This window comes from Acomys russatus, chromosome 32 (genome assembly GCF_903995435.1).
Source record: "Acomys russatus chromosome 32, mAcoRus1.1, whole genome shotgun sequence".
Classification (NCBI taxonomy): domain Eukaryota; kingdom Metazoa; phylum Chordata; class Mammalia; order Rodentia; family Muridae; genus Acomys; species Acomys russatus.
Window position 1 is genome coordinate 47,309,666 of NC_067168.1, and position 17,135 is coordinate 47,326,800.

At 54.0% G+C, this 17,135-nt stretch overlaps 2 protein-coding genes across 2 annotated transcripts; one reads left to right on the forward strand and one right to left on the reverse strand.

Moving 5' to 3' along the window:
* Nucleotides 1-278: 278 nt before the first annotated feature.
* On the forward strand, nt 279-1,961 carry Ackr2 (atypical chemokine receptor 2). The gene has a single exon (XM_051140596.1). It carries the CDS (start codon nt 279-281, stop codon nt 1,419-1,421), a length of 1,143 nt encoding a protein of 380 aa, XP_050996553.1. The 3' UTR covers nt 1,422-1,961.
* Nucleotides 1,962-7,900: 5,939 nt separating this feature from the next.
* On the reverse strand, nt 7,901-12,288 carry LOC127184213 (7-alpha-hydroxycholest-4-en-3-one 12-alpha-hydroxylase). Its single transcript, XM_051140487.1, has 2 exons — nt 12,171-12,288; nt 7,901-9,873 (listed from the first exon to the last, which is right to left on the reverse strand). The coding sequence occupies exon 2, from the start codon at nt 9,749-9,751 to the stop codon at nt 8,234-8,236; it is 1,518 nt and encodes a 505-aa protein (XP_050996444.1). The 5' UTR covers nt 9,752-9,873; nt 12,171-12,288; the 3' UTR covers nt 7,901-8,233.
* Between the last annotated feature and the right edge of the window lie 4,847 nt (nt 12,289-17,135).

Sequence of the window (17,135 nt, forward strand, 5' to 3'; positions counted from 1 at the left end):
TTTGCGTGTGATCACATGTACATGTATGTGAGCATGAGAACATACATGTGGATGTCAGAGGCCAAACCCATGTTCCGGTCTCTTCTTTGGTGGCGCAGGCTGGCTGACTTATGAGCCGCTGCTGTTTTGGCCTCTGTCTCTGACTGTAGGAGTCCCACGGTTACAGATGTGCCTGCTGCTGGGGGTGCTGGGGGACGTTTGCCTGAGCAGGCACTTTACCCACCCTGTCCTCTCCTCAGGCCCTCCCTGTGGCTTTTGTTTCCGGCAGAGCTTCAGCCATGCCCACCATCGCTTCCCCACTGCTGCTGGCCACCACCGCTTCTGAGAGCAACAGCTCTGCCTACGACTATGACTACCTGGATGATGTGGCCGTCCTGGTCTGCAGAAAGGATGAGGTCGTGTCCTTCGGGAGAGTTTTCCTGCCTCTCGTCTACAGCCTGGTCTTCGTGCTGGGCGTGGCTGGGAACCTCCTCCTCCTGGTGGTACTGCTCCGTTACGCGCCTCGGAGACGGATGACGGAGCTTTACCTGCTCAACCTGGCCATCTCCAACCTCTTGTTTGTGGTGACGATGCCCTTCTGGGCCATCTCTGTGGCCTGGCACTGGGTTTTTGGCAGCTTTTTGTGCAAGGTGGTGAGCACCCTCTATAGCATTAACTTTTACTGTGGCATCTTCTTCATCACTTGCATGAGCCTGGACAGATACCTGGAGATTGTCCACGCTCGATCCCTCCACAGACAGAAGACCCGGCTCAGGAACCTACTTCTCATTGCCATCGTGTGGACCATGGCCTTGGCCATATCTGTCCCAGAAATGGTCTTCGTACGGGTCCACCAGACCTTAGACAATGTGTTGCACTGCTATGCAGATTTTGGTGGGCACGCAACCATTTGGAAGCTCTACCTGCGCTTCCAGCAGAACCTTCTGGGCTTTCTCCTTCCATTCTTAGCCATGGTCTTCTTTTACTCCCGCATTGGGTGTGTTCTGGTCAGGCTGAGGCCGCCAGGCCAGGGCCGGGCTTTGAGGGTGGCCGCGGGCCTGGTGATAGCTTTCTTCCTGCTGTGGTTCCCGTACAACCTCACTATGTTTCTGCACTCGCTGCTGGACCTGCAAGTGTTTGGGAGCTGTGAGGTCAGCCACCGTCTGGACTACACAATGCAGGTGACGGAGAGCCTGGCCTTCTTCCATTGCTGTTTCACCCCCGTCCTCTACTCCTTCTCCAGTCGCCGCTTCCGCCTGTACCTGAAAGCTTTCCTGGCCGTGGTGCTGAGAAGGCGCCAGGAATGTGGCACTGCCCAGGCCCCTCCATCTAGCTGTTCTGAGAGCAGCAGGGTTAGTGCCCTAGGTGACATGGTCAGCATGAGTGATCTTGGGGAAAGGCAAGCGCATGGCTCCCCTAACAGGGGGGCTGTGGGGGAATAATTAGGCCTGCGTGACCGTGCCACAGTCTGGGAATTGCACTGCTCTCTCTGAGGGGCAGCATGACCATGCTGGTAGCTCCAGTGTTCTCAATTACCCACAATCCTCGCTCACTATTCTCTTCCTCTGTCTGCTTCCTGTACCCCATGCCCCCTGCTTGATCACCGCAACGGTCCCCACTGATCTCTGCTCCCATCACCGGTGCTTCTGTGGCTTCCTGGGCCCCTCTTGGCCTCCAGACCTTCGCGGCTATGTGATCTGTCTGTGCCCTCATCTCCAGTGCACTCCCTTCTGGTCTCTGGGTTCAGGACACCCTGGCTTCCACTTGCCAGGCTCATTCCAGTAGGAGGAGTCCAGCGATGTCATCTCCCTTGTGAGGAGTCTGGCTCATTCCTTCTCTTCCTGGGGTCCTGGTTGAGGTCTCACCCTGTTGATGAGGGAGGGCCCCGGGCCTGCCCTGCATACTGCCCAGTCTACACACCTGGTGCTTCTGTGTTTTCACACTCACCACCTTCACTCAGGGCACAAGGTTCTCCGGTTTGTTGTCCTCATTGGCTGCTGCCTTAAGCCAGTCCACGCAGCTGAGCTGCAGAGCAAGGCTCCCATTGCACGGCTGGCTGCAGCACTCACCGCCACACCCCAGAAGCTAGTGTGTGTGAGGCTCTGCGAAGGCATCTGTGGTGTGCGAGCAGCTCTTCCCTAGCAGTGTTCTTGGGATAAGCTGCAGGCTTTCCGTCCACCGCAGCCCCTTTTCCTGTAGCTCAGGTAGGAAGATGCTACTTGCCCTTGACAGCAACCCAGAGTGTGTGGTCTGAAGACACTGGGGTGCTCTAGCTGGAGAGCAACTCAGAGGGGCACATTTGGCAGGAAGAAGGTGGGGACCATCCCGGCTCTCACTCTAATCTCGGGGCCTTCAGACTTTCCTGGGGTCCGTCATCAAGTTCAAAGCTTTATCTGGACTTTGCAAAACACATGCTGCTGAGAAAGCAGCCCCTCGGCAATCCAGCTGGGAAAACTGTGTATCCACACGCAGAGGTTAAACTAGATCCACATTTCTCTTCCGGTACCGAGATGAGCTAAAAATGGATCAAAGACTCTGGTGCATGAGCCAAAGCTTTGAAACCACGAGGGAGCGAGGACAGCGTCAGAGGCAGGGACTTTCTGAGCAGCCCGCCAACAGCTCATTGAGCACTCGGACTGCATGGAATTACAGTCTCCACCACACAGGAGCAGTTGTCAGGAAAAAGAGACAGCCTTCCGACAATCCAGGCAGCTTTCACCTAACAGGGCTGATATCTAGACTGTACAGGGAACAAAAAGTTGGTAAGCTCGAACAACCCAATTTAAAAAATGGGTGAGTGATGAGAACAGACATTTCTCAAAAGTGCACGAAAGGCTCTCTGCGTTCTGGTCTGTCACAGAAACGCAACCCACCTCACCCTGTCAGACCGGCAGCGAGAACGGCAGAACAACCAACTCTGGTGGGACACGGAGGAAAGTGGACCTTTGTAGACTGGTACAGACACTAGGCAGGGATTTGTTTGTTCCTTAAAAATGTGACCACACAGATGTTGTGAGGTATTACCCAGCCTTGAGGAAGAGGAGGAAGAGAAAGAAAGGGAAAGAGAAGAATCTGGAAAACGGACAGAGTTCTGGTTGAATGAAGTGACAAAGGCCAGGCCTAGAAAGATGAATATCACTTACTTCGCTGGTGTGTGGAAACTAAGACAAAAGAGAGGACACTTGAAAGCAGGAGAGGGAAGAGAAAGGCAGGCCCAAGGGTGGAACTGGACAGAGCATGCCGCACACGCGTGGAAAGGTCACACGAACCTTGTGAGTCTGCACAGGATGAGTTCATAACCACAACAGAAATAAGCTTTGCGTGCCATGAGGCTGGGACTTTGTGTATGCATGAGCGTACGCATGTACATGTGCATGCGTGTGCATGCAGGTGTTCATGAGTATGTATGTGCCAATGTGTGGAAATCACTGGACAACTGCATGTGCCTCTTCTCAGGTGTCATTCGCTTTTTTTGCTTGTTTGTTTTGTTTTGTTTTTCAAGACAAGTTTTCTCATGTAGCCTTGGCTGCTGTGAACTCGCTTTGTAGACCAAGCTGGCCTTGAACTCACAGCGATCCGCCTGCCTCTGCCTCCCGAGTGCTGGGATGACAGGCGCCCATCACCGTGCCTGGCTCACCTTTGTTTTCTGAGACAGATCTTTCCCTGGCTTTGAATTCACCAAGCAGACAAGGCTGAGCATCCTGTGCCCCCTCCACACTGAGACTGCACCTGCCTGTACGCCATGCCTGGGTTGTCCCTGCAGTCTGGCGGGGGGGGGGGGGGCTCAGGTCCTCGGTTGTGTATGGCAGGTGCTTTACTGACTGAGCTAGTCATCCTGCCCCCCCCCCCGCACCCCACAACACTTTCTCAAGCAGCACCCAGACACCTGCCAACTCCTCCATTACTAACGCCCCCCACTCCCTGCTGCTCTCTGCATACCCCAGCTCTCTGCTCTGCTTCCCCCTCTTGTAATGCGGCTTCATTCTGCTCGAGTGAGTTCACTCACCTCACACTCACCTCACGAGTTAGTCCACTCGCTCTGCGGAAAGTCGCCCCGCCCTGTGCCCTGTGGAGGCCGAGCAGAACACAGTGGTCAGCTTTAATGATTGGGTCCACCGCGTCCTCTGAGTTACACAGGGTGCTGCTGCTGAGCGGTGGTGGCACCTGTGGCAGGTGAGGCCTTGGAGCAGGCCCTTAGGTCACTAGGCGTGTGCCCTTGGCGGGGATGACGGGGCTTCAGCCTCTTTCCATGTCGTTTTTTCCTTAGTGGCTTATGAGTTGAGCGTTGCTGGCTCGCTCTCTGCCATTGCCAGCTAGTGCAGCCGCCAGCAACTCAAAGCAGCGTGTCTTGGGCTGCAGCCTACCTAACCCTGAGGCTCAATAAACCTTTTCTCTTTAATCATTTGTGATCTCAGGTACTTTGTTGTACAACTTTATATTTTCATGACCACAATGATTCATTTTGTATGTGACCCGGGAAGTCAGTGGAACAAAGGCATCCGGAACATGCTGGAACACAGGCACAAAACTGTAGTCAGGGAGCAGAGAGAGGTGAGGGCTGATGCTCAGCTCGCTTGCTCCTTTATCTATTCGTACCCTGTCCATAGCGCAGCACACCTGCAGCTAGAGCAGGTCTGTCTGCCTCGGTTACTCTACTCTGCAAACTCCTTCACACATGCCTACAAGCTATCTACACCACACCCTAGTGACCAGAACAGAAGCTTTCCTGTTTGTTCTCTTCACCTCCTCATCCCCCTCCCTCCTTCTGTTCCTCCCTCCCCTCCCTCCTTCTGTTCCTCCCTCCTCACCCTCCTCCCTCCTTCTGTTCCTCCCTCCCCTCCCTCCTTCTGTCCCTCCCTCCTTCTGTTCTTCCCTCCCTCCTCCCTCCTTCTGTTCCTCCCTCCCCTCCCCTCCCTCCTTCTGTTCCTTCCTTCCCTCCTCCCTCCTTCTGCCCCTCCTCCCTCCCTCCTTCCCCCTTCCCTCCTCCCCTCCTTCTGTTCCTCCCTCCCCCTCTCCCCTCCCTCCTTTCCTCCCTCCCTCCTCCCTCCCTCCTTCCCCCTTCCCTCCTCCCCTCCTTCCTTCCCCCTTTTTCTCCCTTTCCCCTTTTTGATTTCTTGCTGACTTCTTTTTTGAATGAGTGACTAGTGAACAGAGACTTGAAAAGGAAGACAATGTCCCATCCAGTTCTTTTGTCTGAGTTTAGTAGCCATGTGCCTCCACATGCACACATGCACTTCTGCACACACATGCACACGCATACAAACGTGCACATGCATGCCCAGTAGTTCCCTACCCCCCACCTCTCCCAGCTCTGCTGCCTTTGGGTCTCTGTCCAGGGCCCCAGGTCCTCTGTGTCGGGAGGGACCCCGGGCTCACCAACTCCTTATCTGCAGCTGGTGATTTGCCTAAGCACATGGTGGATGGACGCTGGAACACCAGGTAGGCTGATGAGCTCCAGGGTCTCCCGAGTGAGTCCCTCACTCTGTGCCCATGATGCGCAGGTGGGATGGGACATGGTGTGCCAGGTGAGGGAGTCCAGGGGCCTTGTAAGCAGCCTTGGCCATGTCTGTCCCTGGCAGTCTGTTGTGTGGGCTGTGAGAACACATACAGCTGTGGGCACCGATCTGCTAAGGATAAACATCTGCTCTATGCCCACTGGCTTTGTAGCTGTTGTCACGTGTCTGTGACATGTGGGTGTGCACCTCCTGGGAAAGACAGGCTCGTAGTCAGCAGAGCTCTGGAGGAGCCCTGGCTGCAGACACGCAGCACTGCTCAGCTGTAGGGACCCAGGGTTGTATCATCCTTTTGCTCCCTAATATCTATGGGGCTTGCTACCCCAATCTAACCCTTTTATCTCTCAAGTGAATGACACAGAGGCACTATATTTTATTTTATTTCCTAAAAGATTTATTTATTTGTGTATATAAGCTTTCTATTTTATTAACACACTCTTGGCACTATGCTGGGCAGGTTCTGAGGTACCCTAACCCAACTATGCTGTTAGTACCCAGATAAATAAATGTTCAGTTACTTGCCGCCTTAGACTTGGCATGGCTCGCTCTGTTCCAAGTGTGCCTCGGGGAGCACTTCTCTCTGCCACATGCTTGTGGTCCCCGCCCCCATCTTCTTCACCCTCCTTGCCTTCCATACTCCCTCCTGAGAGCCGTCACTCAATCCCAAGTCCCGCCTTCCTGCCCAGTCATAGGCTCCAGCCTTTTATTAAGCAATCAGAGATTATTGGGGAGCATTGTTTACAGCATAGTAGTCAATACAAGTCCTATGTCCAGACTGCAACCTGATCTTGGGGCACAGAGCTCAGCATCTGAACACACAGCACACGTGTCTATCCCTAACACATCTTCTCCTGGATCCCCTATCCAGCTGCCCTTGCTCCCCAGGCTGTCCTAGTCCCAGCCAGGCCCTCCCACCAGCCAGCCAGCCACAGAGCTTGTGGCAGCAGTTGCCTGTCCTCCCAGTCTGGGAAGTATATCTAGCCGTGAGGCTACCGGGGTTTTATGCACCAAGATGCTGAGGTCATAGAAGGGCAGAAATAATTTGAGTACAAAGTCAACCGCGAAGGCCGGAAATCAGGGTTCTACCATGTAATGCACACATAAAGAGTTGGTGGGCAGAAGCAGATGGACAGGTTAGCGCACTCTGATGGGCTCACTCCTTGGTCCTGCTGACTCTGGGACCCCATAGTCCTGGCACAGGAGAGTCGGGGTGTGCCTGGTCACACTGGTCCACAAGTGCTGTACCCTCTTTCTTCATCCCTGCACCTCTCACCTCTTTGCCCCTCAGAACCTCCTAAGAAAGAGCCCTGATGGGCGTGGCTCCGGGCCAGGAGCAAGAAGAGGAAACCGAGACAGTGGCAGCAATGATATAGCCCAAATGCTCTGGGATGCATAAACAATGTTCAGGGAGCCAGGGGCCCAAGGGCGTGTCTAGGACGGGAACATGGAAATCGGAAGAAGGCTTCCAGGAGTACCTGGCCCTGCGCTTGTGGTAAAAGCTATGCTTCTGCCTTTGAGATAGCTCCCTGGAAGAAAATGCGTAGAGATGAAGCAACTCAAATGACAAGTGCGCCGGGCGTGGTGGCGCACGCCTTTAAGGCAGGCGGATCGCTGTGAGTTCGAGGCCAACCTGGTCTACAAAGTGAGTCCAGGACAGCCAAGGATACACAGAGAAACCCTGTCTCGAAAAACAAAACAACAACAACAACAAACATCAAATGACAGGTGCATGAAGGTGACCATGATCCAGGAAGAGGAAACAGTGGCACCCAGAGGCACTTTTTGAAAGGGGCCTTGGGATACTTATTGTGTGAACAAAGGGTGAAGGTGTCAGGCCTGTGTGTGTGTGGAAATGGCAGCAGAGGAAGGCAGGAAGTGACATTTTCAGAGGCATTTGCAGGGCTTGAGTGGACAAGCCTGGGCCTGATTGTCTGTGAGGGAGGAGGTGAGGTTTTTGGTGTCTGCTCTGGGTCACGAGTGAAGAGGGGTCCTAGGCATTCTCTGCAGGGAGTAGAAGAGAAAGCGCTCCCCCAGAATGTGGGGCAGATGCTGAGTTTTGCGAGGACCAAGCACATCCGAGGGGCTGGGTGGGAGACCCCACAGGGAGCTGGAAGGCATGCTGGTGGAGAGAACCAGCTCGGCGGTAGTCTCGGGAGCCACGAGGGAAAAGATGCAGGAAAGGGGCAGGGGCATGGAGCAGCCTTCGAGGTGGCTCCGGCGGCCTGTACACTGGCTTGGCCACTTTCAAAAGCACCGAGGTGAGGCATTTGACGACAGGACCACAGTGACCCAAAGCCCCTGCAGAGAATCTTGAGAATTGATGAAGGGCGAGTTGTCTGGAAACTGAGCTACAGGAAGCACGCCGAAAAATGAGCCTCAACTTCAGCCCTTTGCCTTTAGCACGGGCGTGCACTAGTGAGTTAGCGACTGCACTGAGCAACATCTCCTGAGTCTGAACCCACAGGATGTGGAGTAAGGGCGTCGAGCAAAAGCAGGCGGAGGGTGTGAGGCAGTCTTTGCAAGATGCTGTTTGAGCTTGGGAGTCAGTTCTGCCCTCCAGGGTGTGAGGAGCCTGGCTGAGTGCCTGCTGCAAACGGAGCTTGGCGATGGGGTCTTACAGGGAGCATGACAAGCCTGTGAGATATCTAGAAGGCAAGAGGTCGGGGATGCCGGTGAGAGGCAGGGGTGCCGCAAAGCCGGGAGGACAGGTGTTTAGTGCTGCTCTGGACTGCAGGGTGTGGTCAGGCCTGAGTGCAGTGCATGGGCTTCAGGCGGTAACGGAAGCGCACCTCGTGGCTGGGCTGTGAGGTGCCGAAGCCCCAGCGCCTTGGGTCAACAGGGGGCACGGGTGTGCCAGGGTCCACGAGCTCAAAGTCAAAATACGTAACCATAAGGAGCAAAAAGATCTTCATCTCACTGAGGGCGAAGAACCTGCCGGGGCAGATGGACACGCCCGAGCCCCAGGGCATGTTGAAGTGGTGGATCTTCTGGCCGGACTTGTAGAAGTCCACTTTCCGGGAGCCATCGGGGTTGAGGAACCGATTGTACTTGAAGGCTGTGGGCTCAGGGTGGATGTCAGGGTCCATGTGCACTGAGAGGTAGGGGAAGAGGGCCACCTTGTCTCCATTTCGGATCTGGTACTCTTGCCCGCTGGCCATCCTTAGGACATAATCCTTCTGTACCACCCTGAGGAGCGTCGGGGTAGCACGCAGACGCAGCGTCTCTTCCATCACACTGTCCAACACTGGGGTGCATTTCAGGGCGCTGAGTTTGAAGGCGAAGGACTTCTTTGCTTCCAGCCTGGGCTCCCCCAGGACCCGGGTGGCCTCTTCTCGTACGGCCTTCATGGCGTCCCCGTGCGTCAGCAGGAACACCAGGGCCCAGAAGCAGGTCGGCCCTGTGTTCCCCTGGGAGGCCCAGAGCATCATGAAGTTAAATTTGTCCTGCATGGACGAAGCCATGCCTTGCTCTATCAGGAACTGATGCATGTGGCCTAGCCAGTCACTGACCCCATCCTTCGCCAGGTTCTGCTCCACGCAGAGTTTCTGGTGGAAGAGGCGCTGCAGTTGGCTGACTTCTGTCCACTCCCGGGGCCACAGCAGAGAGTATACAAACCTGGGGAAAAGAAGGTCGAACCTTCGGAAGTTCGCGAAGAGCTCACTGGCCTCCTGCAGGTCCTGTTCCTTGTCCTTGGTGTAGCCAAACAGGCTCAGGAAGCCGGCCTTAAACAAGATGCTGTAGCTGAAGTGAAAGAGGCCATCTTCATGCCAGGAGCTGGCGCCCAGACTCGGGCCTTTGGGCCCTAGCATCACCAGGGACAGGCTGTCCAGCATGGACCTGTTGAGGTCCTCCAAGCCTTGCCCCATCAGATGCTTGGTACTCGCTAAGTGCAGCATCCGGTGGTCCCCGTCAATACCCTGGTAACCAAAGACCTTGAGCACCAGCCCTTGTGCATACTTTGTGAAGTCTAGTGTTTTCTCCGTGTTCTTAAGGATGGGGCTGAAGGAGAGGGGGTCCATGACAAAGGTGAAGTACTGGCCTCCCAGCTGCACCGTGAACACATCCCCGTGCTTGGCCTGCATCCCCTTCAAGAACTCAAACATGTTCTTCCGGAAAGCCATGGCGTGACCCAGCCAGGGCACGAAACCCTTGTCCAGAGGTGGCTCCCCGGGCCTGCGGCGCCTGAGCAGGAAGGACAGATACAGGCATCCCACAATGACCATGAACAGGACTCCCAGCACTGGCCCCCACAGCACCATGGCCAGCTCCAGCAGGCTGAGCTCTGTGCAGGCACTCCCCAGCTCTCCAGCACTGCGTCGCTTTATGTGGCTTTCAGAAGTTGGCAGTGCAAAGGTCCGTGCCCTTGGACCTTGCTCTGTGACTGTGAGATGTAATAAACAACCCTAGTTAGCTGGCACATGGAAAGAGGTTTCAGTGTAACACATGACACAGCAGAACCTGGTCAGGCAAGAGGAGGAGGGGTTGATTAGAAAGAGGGCAAAAGAAAAGCTGGTTGTGGGCCAGCTATGCACTTTGCTCTGACTTCTCAGGTGCAGGTCTGGCATGTTAGCTCTCCGTTGACCCTGAGCCCATCCCCACCGACTGCTCACATTCGTATTCCCTCACATATTGACTTATTTGCTAGCTCATCCACTAAACGTACGCATCTCTTTCCTCGTCTGTTAAGCTAAAATTTAAAAGTGTGTGTGTGTGTGTGTGTGTGTGTGTGTGTGTGTGTGTGCACATGTGTGCATGCATGTGTGTGTGTGTGCATGCATCTGTGTGTGTGTGTGTTCGGGGGTACATGATTGAAAAAAGTATCTTCTACTAAATCACCTTATTTTGTTTAAGATTTTAAAAATCTTACCTGTTTCTTCTTTTTAAGATTATTTTTGTTTACGTATATTCACATTTACCCGCTTATATGTATGTGCACCACATGCGTGCCTGCTGCTGGTGGGAGCCAAAAAAGGGTTCTGGACCTCCTGGGCCTGGAGTTTCAGATGGTTGTGAACCACCTGGTGTGGGTTCTGGGAACTGAATTTGGTTTTCTGGAAAAGCTGAACATGCTCTTAACTGATGAGACAGCTCTCCAGACCCTGTAAGTTTTTTTTTTTTAAGCAGGATCTCTCCCTGAACTTGGAGTCCAGCCACTGACTACTCTGGCTGGCCACTGAGCTCCCAGAATCCTCTGTTTTTGCCTCTCCATTGCTGGGATTACAGATGTACACCAATGTGCCTAGCCTGAGCAGAGGAGACCTCAAATCCTGCTACCACAGTGACACACTTCCTCCAATAAGGCCACATGTCCTTTAACAAGGCCACACCCCCAACAAGGCCTCACCTCCTAACAAGGCCACACCCCAACAAGGCCACACCTCCTTTAACAAGGCCACACCTCTAACAATGCCACACCTCCAACAAGGCCACACCTCTAACAATGCCACACCTCCAACAAGGCCACACCTCCTTTAACAAGACCACATCTCCAATAAGGCCACACCTCCTTTCACAAGGCTACACCTCTAACAAGGCCACACCGCCAACAAGGCCACACCTCCTTTAATAAGGCCACCCCTCCAACGAGGCCACACCTCCAACAAGGCCTCACCTCCTAACAAGGCCACACCTCAAATGAGGCCACACCTCTTTTAACAAGGCCACACCTCCAAAAAGGCCACACCCCCTAACAAGGCCGCACCTCCCACTAGTGCCACTCCCTATGGGCCAAGCATTCAAGCAGGAGTCTATGGGGGCCGTTCCTATTCAGACCACCTCACTCCTACTGGTTCTTCTGGAGGCAGAACTCATGGGATGCTCTGAGGACAATGTCTGCTCAGGTTAGTATTCTCCAACAATCTATCGGAGGAACCCAGAGAACCTCCTAGACTTGGGGCACGTCAAGCGGAGGCTCAGGCCCTCATCCCAGAGCCGCAGAGCTGGACTTGCCCTCAGGGTCTTGCCAGTACAGCTCTCTCCAACACACAGATGAAATCCTGCGCTGTAACTTGTCGGGGGCAGCAACAACCTCAAGCCCCTGTCTTGTTCCCTGTGGCTCAGCGTACAGTGGGAAGACTTGAAGTCCCTCTACTCAGTAGTGAGTCCCTCTGACAGCTGCCCTGCCTCGGGCTTTGGAAGCAAACCAAGCACTGTTTAAGAGTCTCCATGAGATGTTAGCTAGGTTCCTGCTACCTGTCTACAGGAGAGCTCCATAACCCTGAAACAAGCTTATTCAACACAACAGTCTAACCTGTTGGTCCAGTAGGTGTGTTTCACACTGCCGTGGGTCAGCACTGCCAGCTGTATACACACAAAAACAGCTCTTAAAAAACATATACATTTAAATAAACCACCCATAGAAGGGACCTTTCAGCAACTTCTTTCAGGTGCATTTTTGGGCCAACCCACAGAGTAGTTTTTTAAAGTTTGGAAAGCGCTTTCTACGCCAACTCTCTCAGTACTATACCCCTCCCCTGCTCTGTTATGGCACAAACAGCCTGATTTGGGAATGGACAGACCTAAAGTCCCACGAACTGACTTTCCCAAGGGGAAGCTATTGCTGAGGGGCGGAAGCTGCCTTAAGGACTCCCAAGCTACACTTCCACAGCTGATGCTGGAACTGCTTTTCCCCCAGGAGCCTCAGGTGCCTACATTTTGCTGTCTGGGACCCTGACTCACCCAAGTTGTAGAGCAGAAAGAATCAGAAAGAGGAGGCAGCCTGGCGAGGGTGCGGAGCCTCTTCCAGCCGCAGCAGGTCCACCAAGGCCAGCTGCGTGGCCACCGCACCGCCGCTGCTCCGCTGCTTCTGGGTCCCCAATTCCTGCCCCCCGACAGTTCCAGGCACACAAAGCCTGCCACCTCTGCGTTGGGGGGGGGGGGGCCGCAGCCGGCACCTGGAGCCGCAGGTAGCGCAGGCACGGTGCTGTGCTCCTTCACTGTGCTCAGGGTGCTTTCCCTGAGCCAGGCGCCCGGCTCCACCTCCAGTCGGCGCAGGCGGCGCTGGCATCAGCATCAGTCGCGTTGGCCCGCGGGCAGTTTGCAACCAGACGCGGCGAGGCTGTTGGGTAGAGGACAGGACACTCAGCATCGCAGAGCCAGCAGAAGTGCGCTGCTTCCCCCAAAGGCCGAGTTTCAACTTGGTAACAACCTGATGACGTCTTTTATGAGAACAGAGCAAAGAAGCTATGCATGCAGTGCTGGGTGGGAGCAGCAGGTTAGTAGACCCAAGGGGTCTTCACTGAGGCCTCGGATGCTCCCTGAGGGCAATTTTACCTTTGAGGTTAGAGGAAACTCAGGGGTCTGTTTGTATACTCTGACAGGACTGTAGGCATCGAATAGCTAACTAGGGTATACATTCTAGAATCCTCTGCTCAGGGGATCGTCCTGCCCACAGGATCATGTGACCGTCGCCCCTGAATCATGAGGTAGGATAAGCCCTTTGTCTCCTACATTGCTTTTGTAGGGGCATTTTATCACAGCAATGGGAAAAGAAACCAAGACGTGCCCTATGTGCATGTTCCACACAGCTCGAGGGCTGGAGTGTCTTGAAGTTAGGTAAAACATAAGCTACCTCAGCGGGATGCTTGTCCTCCTGTCTGCCTCTGGGCCCAGCCTGTGTCAGATAGTATCCCAGCCTGAGTGGCTTCTGTGTGTGAGGCCTTTTATGGACTCAACACAAGCGCCTGGTGAGGGGTATAAACTTGGTAAACAGTAGGCGCCATACCCAGCACTATTCAGGAACAGCCCATGGCACCCTCACTGGTTGTGAAATGCCATTTTCATCCACGGGTCTAAAATCCAAGCTTTGGCTACTCTGGGGGTTTTGGTGTTGGGTTTGTGGTGGCTGGGTGTGTGGCTCTGGGAGACAGCTCAGTTGGTAAAGTGCTTGCCGTGCAAACATGAAGACCCGGGTTCATCCCCCCGGCTCCCACGTGAAAGCCAAGTGTGGCTGTGTGTGCCTGGAATTCCAGTGGCGGCCCCCCCCCGACCACAGGGGAGGGGAAACGGCCCTGGGATCTAATCAGAGAGGGACTCTGTGGGGGTGGGGGAAGGTGTATGAGGGACACAGGGGAGGAGGGCTGCTGGCCTCTCTGTATGCCACGCCTAGTATCCAAAGCATGCACGTGAACACACACACACACACACACACACACACACACACACACACACACAGTAGTTATTAGTGTGAAAAATAAAATCGAGCCATTGAGGTCTGAGAGATTCCTAGTTCAAGGTCACAGCCTGGCAGAGCCTGACTGGCCTGGCTCCAGAGCTCACTCCCTTCTCACAGAGTCCCTGTTGAGCTGGCCAGGGATGGGGGCAGGGAGGCCCTGGAGCCTTGAGACCCCGGGAGCAGCCCCCTGCAGCGCGGCACTCCAGCGACATGCTCACAATCACTCTCTGCTCTGCACAGAGCCCCTCTGTTCATCTCTGGGGCTGAAGCATGGAATCCTGCTCAACTGCCAAGTTCTGCTGTGGGGACAGAAATCTCTGCAGCCAAGGCACACACAGGTCAGCTGTGTGGTCAGACGCCACCGGGCTGGGATCATGCCACCTTGACTGGACAGAAGTCAAGAAAAACAGCTGCCTGGCTCAAGGCACCTTCCTAGAAACCTCAAGGCCTGCAGAATCCGCACTTTTGCGTGGGAACCGGAGGTGCTCAACTGGCCACAAACCCCAGAATCGGCTCACTTAGTTAGAGTGGTCTGCAGCCAGTCTCTCTCACACTGTTAGCAACCACCACAACCTGGGGACCCAGAAACCTCCTTCTCAGAGGCCAGGATACTTCCCATGATTCCCTGCACAAGGGGCTTTTCTCCTACGTGTTTCCTGGGGAGAGAGAAGGAAGGGCACGCGCGCGCGCACACACACACACACACACACACACACACACACACACACACACACAGGTCAGGGAGGAAGGAAATGGTTCCACTGAAGTCCCCGGAATCCGGGGTTGCTCCCAGGAACAGGGGCGAGGGGTTACCAGAGCGTGGACAGCTTCCTGCCCCCCACAACTATTAACTGCTTATAGACCTGGGATGTGGGGCTCAAAGCCTCCCGAGGGTTGTGTTCCCTGGCCCTCCACAGGGCACTGTGAGACTCACCTTGTGGGGACTCCTGCGGGTGGTAAGGCTGGCAATGACCTCCAGCCTGCCTCCCAGGAGTGTGTCACGGTCTGAGAGTTCAGTTGGCAGTGTTGGCATTTGAAGGAGACTCATGCCCCCAAGGCCAGGACCCAGAAGGCTTAGCGGCCAGGACTCTGGTCTGGTACTTCCTTTTTGGGGGGGGGGGGCAACACAAGGGCTCCCATTGTGCCTTTTGTCTCTGTCACCCAGCCCAACTCAGTCTCCTCACTGAAAACGGATGTCTTTTTCTGCCTCCGTTGGGGCGGTCCCCACGGGTGACCCGTGGGGTGGGTTCCAGTCCCACAGTGCTGAAAGCTTTCTTTGCAAGAGACTGTGCGAGCTAACTGGTCCCAGGCTAGTCTGGGGAGAGTCAGGAGACTACGGTGCTTGTAGACTAGACTTGTACTACCCCTCCCCCACACCACGGCCTCAATTGTCAGTACTTTGTGTAAACTTCTTGCTGTGTAGAAATCTCACTTTGCTCTGTAAAAAATGAACCAAGCTTTGCTTTCTAACTTGTGAGTTTTAATAATTAAAAAAAAATAAGATGCCGGCAACGGTCTAGATTGGAGCCGTTATTAATGAGTAATGGGGGGAGGAAGGAACGGGGGCCGGCGAGCGGAGAGAGGAGAGAGGGCGAGAGAGAGACAGAGAGAGAGAGAGCGTGGCAGAGGGGAGGATGTAAGGAGGGTGAGGGGCGGGGAGAGCGGCCGAGGGTGAGTCTGTCCTTTTATATAGCCCTGGGCAGGCCCACGCCCCATGGCAGGTAGGCAATGATGTCACAGATAGGCAATGACATCACAGGTAGGCAATGACGTCATACACATAGGTAGGCGGACTGAAGCTGAATCCTAGCCCTGAGTCTGTGGTTTTTCAAAAGGCCACCCTTGCTTCAGTCATTTTAAAAGTTCTCTTCTGTTTTCTTGTCCATCTTGGATCCATCTGGAAATATTTTAAGCCTAACTGTCCTGGTGTCCTTTGTTGGAGACTCATTGCCACCCTTTGAGAGGCTTCCCAGAGAGCCAACGTCTTTACGTACGTGGGGCTGTTTCTAGCCTGTACTATTCCAGATGCCAGAGACGCAATGCTTTGATTACAAAGTGGGGTGTCGCCTCGTTGCTTATTTTCAGAGTTTGCTGGAATGGTGCTTTCATGTGATTTTTTATAGTCAGTGTGTTACTTTCATTCTTTTGTTCCCAAATTGTAAAAGTAACTTTTATTCACCTGTTTCAATTGTTGTCTGTGAGGCTAACTGCCTGCTTTTGCTAACCTAGGCCTAGTCCTGGGAGCTTCTAGCCTCCATACAATCTAACCTAGGCCTACAGTGTTTTCAGCTTCTGGGACTTACTGCTTATCAACTTCTTGCCCTTCTTGTTTTTTTTCTGAGCTCTGTGCTAGCTGGTTCAGTCAGCTGCTCTGGCTAAAATGCCTCTCCCAGCTGATTGGCTAATCTTGGTTCAGGCATGCTCTGCTCTGCCTTCCTCTCAAATTTAACTCAGCATCGGCTTAATCTTCTGGCGGCGGCGCAGGTGCGGGCGAGGCGGGGGGCGCCGAGGGCGCTCGCGGACCAACCCAGGAGCGCGAGGTACTTGGCCTGGGAAAACGGCCGCCGGTAAAGTAGCGGCCCGTGCCTGCGCGGCGTGGGGAGCGTTGGGGGTCGCTCTCCCTGGCACATCGTCTGCTGATGGGCTTTGGCGGGCAGCCAATTAGGATATTACTTTCAAATATGGGTGCTTCCTTCTACAAAAAATTGTACCTCCCTTTGGGATTAAAGGCATGTACCACCAGGCCTAGACCTAAGCTTTTCTTTCTGAAACTTGCTCTTTACCAGGCTGGCCTTGAACTCAGATCGCCTCTGTCTTCTCAATTAAAAGTTTATTTGTATTTCAGCTGGATCACACAGACCTAGAAGGTCTTTGCATGTCTTGCCAGAACAGCCATGTTCTGAACTAACACTCCTCTATACCAAATCCTTGAATTTTATTGAAATTCTTATGGACTGAAAAAAATCTTATGTGGACTGACAGCCAAAGTTTTTGCCTACATGTTACCATTCACTGGGTTATGGGTGGTACCACACCTTTAATCCCAGCACTGGAGGCAGAGGCAGGCGGATCTCTGTGAGTTTTGAGGCCAGCTGGGTCTACATAAGTTCCAGGATATCCAGGGCTACACAGAGAAATTCTGTCTTAAAAACAAAACAAATCAATAAACCAAACAGACATGTTTCCTAGTTGCCAGGAAGAGGCTTTGTGTTCCATCTGCCTCCGCATCCAGGAGGCATCTTCTTGTACTTTCCCTGGTTGGTCTGTCTTGGCCAGTTTTATGTCAGTTTGACACAAGCTAGAGTCATCTGAAAGGAGGGAACCTTCATTACAAAAAACGCCTCCATGGATTCGCTTGCCAGGCATGTTTTTGGTTAGCAGTTGCTGGGGGAGGCCCCAGCTCACTGTGGGTGGTGCCATCCTGCGCTGGTGGTCCTGAGTTCTACAGGAACAGGCTGGGCGAGCTGGCA